Source organism: Lepisma saccharinum, chromosome 25 (genome assembly GCF_977018435.1).
Source record: "Lepisma saccharinum chromosome 25, izLepSacc3.1, whole genome shotgun sequence".
Lineage (NCBI taxonomy): Eukaryota > Metazoa > Arthropoda > Insecta > Zygentoma > Lepismatidae > Lepisma > Lepisma saccharinum.
In genome coordinates this window covers 35,823,053-35,825,586 of record NC_139253.1, presented here as the reverse complement: position 1 = coordinate 35,825,586, position 2,534 = coordinate 35,823,053, and the positions used below count along the sequence as shown (strand labels likewise).

The 2,534-nt window shown below is 32.2% G+C and overlaps 1 protein-coding gene across 1 annotated transcript; it reads left to right on the top strand.

Moving 5' to 3' along the window:
* Positions 1-279: 279 nt before the first annotated feature.
* On the top strand, positions 280-2,534 carry LOC145978937 (uncharacterized). The gene is made up of 2 exons (XM_083111936.1): positions 280-468; positions 1,706-2,534. Exons 1-2 carry the CDS (start codon positions 456-458, stop codon positions 2,323-2,325), a joined length of 633 nt encoding a protein of 210 aa, XP_082968062.1. The 5' UTR covers positions 280-455; the 3' UTR covers positions 2,326-2,534.

Sequence of the window (2,534 nt, the reverse complement as noted above, 5' to 3'; positions counted from 1 at the left end):
TTTGTATATTTTAACTTTTAGTTTCTTAGATATTAAACGAGAAGACAAAAGTTTATGAAGAGAGAAGTAACATGCATTTCCTGAATTAAGCCTACTTTTTATTTCCTCTTTAATATAATTTTCATTTGTTAATATTACTCCTAAGTATTTGAATTTGGAAACTGGTTCAAACGAGTTGTTATCTCTATTGATGTACATTCCAAAAATATTTTCTTGGGAAGGAAATTTGATTAACTACTTCCATCTAATTAAATTACCATGTCTGCATGCTAATTCATATACTTGGAATAAAATAGTGCATGGTCTGGAAAATTTACAAATTCTTTTGCAATTGTTGATTGTTGTGGCAACAGAACTTGTTTTGCTTCCATAAATTTCTAAACATTTTGAAAGGATATTTATGCAAGTAGTTTGGATGAGTTTTAGAGAAAGTAGAAATTATTTAAACCATAAAGATGAATAGGCAAGGTAAGGTATACTTCATACCATGTAGGTAATGTTTCCAATCTTCACTTTCTGGTGTCATATTTCAAAATAACAAGACAAAATGCATGTAAACAAATACAGATACACAATAATAAGTGACAGGGGCAATGAACTATTAATGTTAATGATATTTGTGGTTGGAAATTAGTTTATATTCCAGAATTACTGAAATGTACAGGTTGAAACTTCAAGTTATATGCTTTTCGTGGTACTGTTTTTAAAAAACTAATAATTAGGGAGAAATTTAGTTGTAAGTTTTGTAGTATGTTATGTTATAATTATTGGGACCAAATAGGTTAAAGTGTAGAATGTCAGTAAAATTTAGTTCTCACTGTAACACGCTTCATGAATTACGCACTGGAATAAGAATGTTGTTGTTATTATTTTGCAAGATTCTGAGTGTACTAAAAAGTGGTGAAAAAAGAGGTAGTGACAGTTGTTTACACACACGCATACAGAGGTACTGTCTTCTTCATATATGTGTGGTTAGTATTACAGACTGTAAAGCAGTAGGCTTTATCCTGAACTAAACTGATAGCTTTTGAAAAATCTGCATGTCGTCCACATTAAGTCTTAAAACATGTATTTTTTCACTTCAAATTCTGGTACCAAATATGTATTTTTTTAAATATTATTTTACTTTATTAGCACTAGGATATATGTCCGCTACAAAATTACCAGTACGTAAATGAAAGTGAGAGTATATCATTATATTATGGATGTAGGGGTATGTGCATAAAAGCACACTATTTTATACAGTATATTCAGGCCACAAACTGGACTGGCATTGCAACCATAGTTATTATTTCTTTATTTTATATAGACATATCTTATGCTGCCTCTCTTCTCAACAGATATGTTTTCAGAATTCCAACTCTCTCTCTCACACAAAAAAATATTTTTCTGGGTATTTTCAATTGAATCTGCAGATCGTGCTTTGATGCAGTTTGTTTTTTAAGTGAAAATACTGTTAACGCACAGTTCCAGTTGCAAGACACCATTCTTTCTCATATTTATTCTAATCTATATTCAAGGAAGTACAGATTTTTAAACATTTTAAAGAAATTTTCTGACCTTTTCAGTCTGAGATTTGAACAACTGCAACTCTGGTTTTCAATAATCACCATATGATTGGTTTATTTATTTGATATTACTACTAGTCTTTCTAATTTGTCTGTTGCATCAACGTATTACACAGAGTAATGCTTTTTACCTGTAGGTCGTGGAAAGAGGACAGGTATAACAGATACCGACTTATGGTCTCAAGTATTAAAACTGAATGAAGATGTCATGGTTCGTGCTGCTGTGCAAATACCATCAAATGGTTCTAGGTTGCCTGTAGTTCCTAGATGCAGACCAGATAAACAGATTCGCCTCCACAATCACTTCATAACGGAAGAAAATTCACGGCCGAATGGTATTCAACATCCAACAACTTCCTCCAACCACAATTTTTCTCTTCTGGCATGCGCAGATTCTCAAAGTGCAGAAAAACCAAACCGCCAGTCAAGAAATCTAAAAAGCAAAGTGAATAAAGCCAGTCTCACTTTGGCACGATTGAATCACCCCAATGACGAGGCTCTGCACCATGCATGCCTTAGGGACATGGATGCTTCTGATGATAAAATTCATCTAATTTCAGACTGGCTTGATGTGTCTGAGCCCAGGCCACAAGAGTCAATTTTTGATGTAAGTGAGATTTCTATAGATAACATGTATGATAATGAAATGGAATTAATTTGTGATACAAGTTATTTAATGCCTTATTTGTGTAATCCATGGAAAAAAATTATTCGAAAATGCAATTCAAGACAGACTACCCAACGCTACTTGAATTAACAAATGATACCAGAATCCAAGATACCAAGGGATGTAATAATCTGCAGTTCCCAGTACTAGATCCTATAAATTTTCAGTTTAATAGTACAAGTAGTTTTGACAAAAAAATTATTCCATGATTATTGTTACATAAAGTTATGTAGAAAGTTATCAAAATCATGTTTCCTATCTTAGATTGGTAATTGAATGCAGATGTTTTTTATCAGACT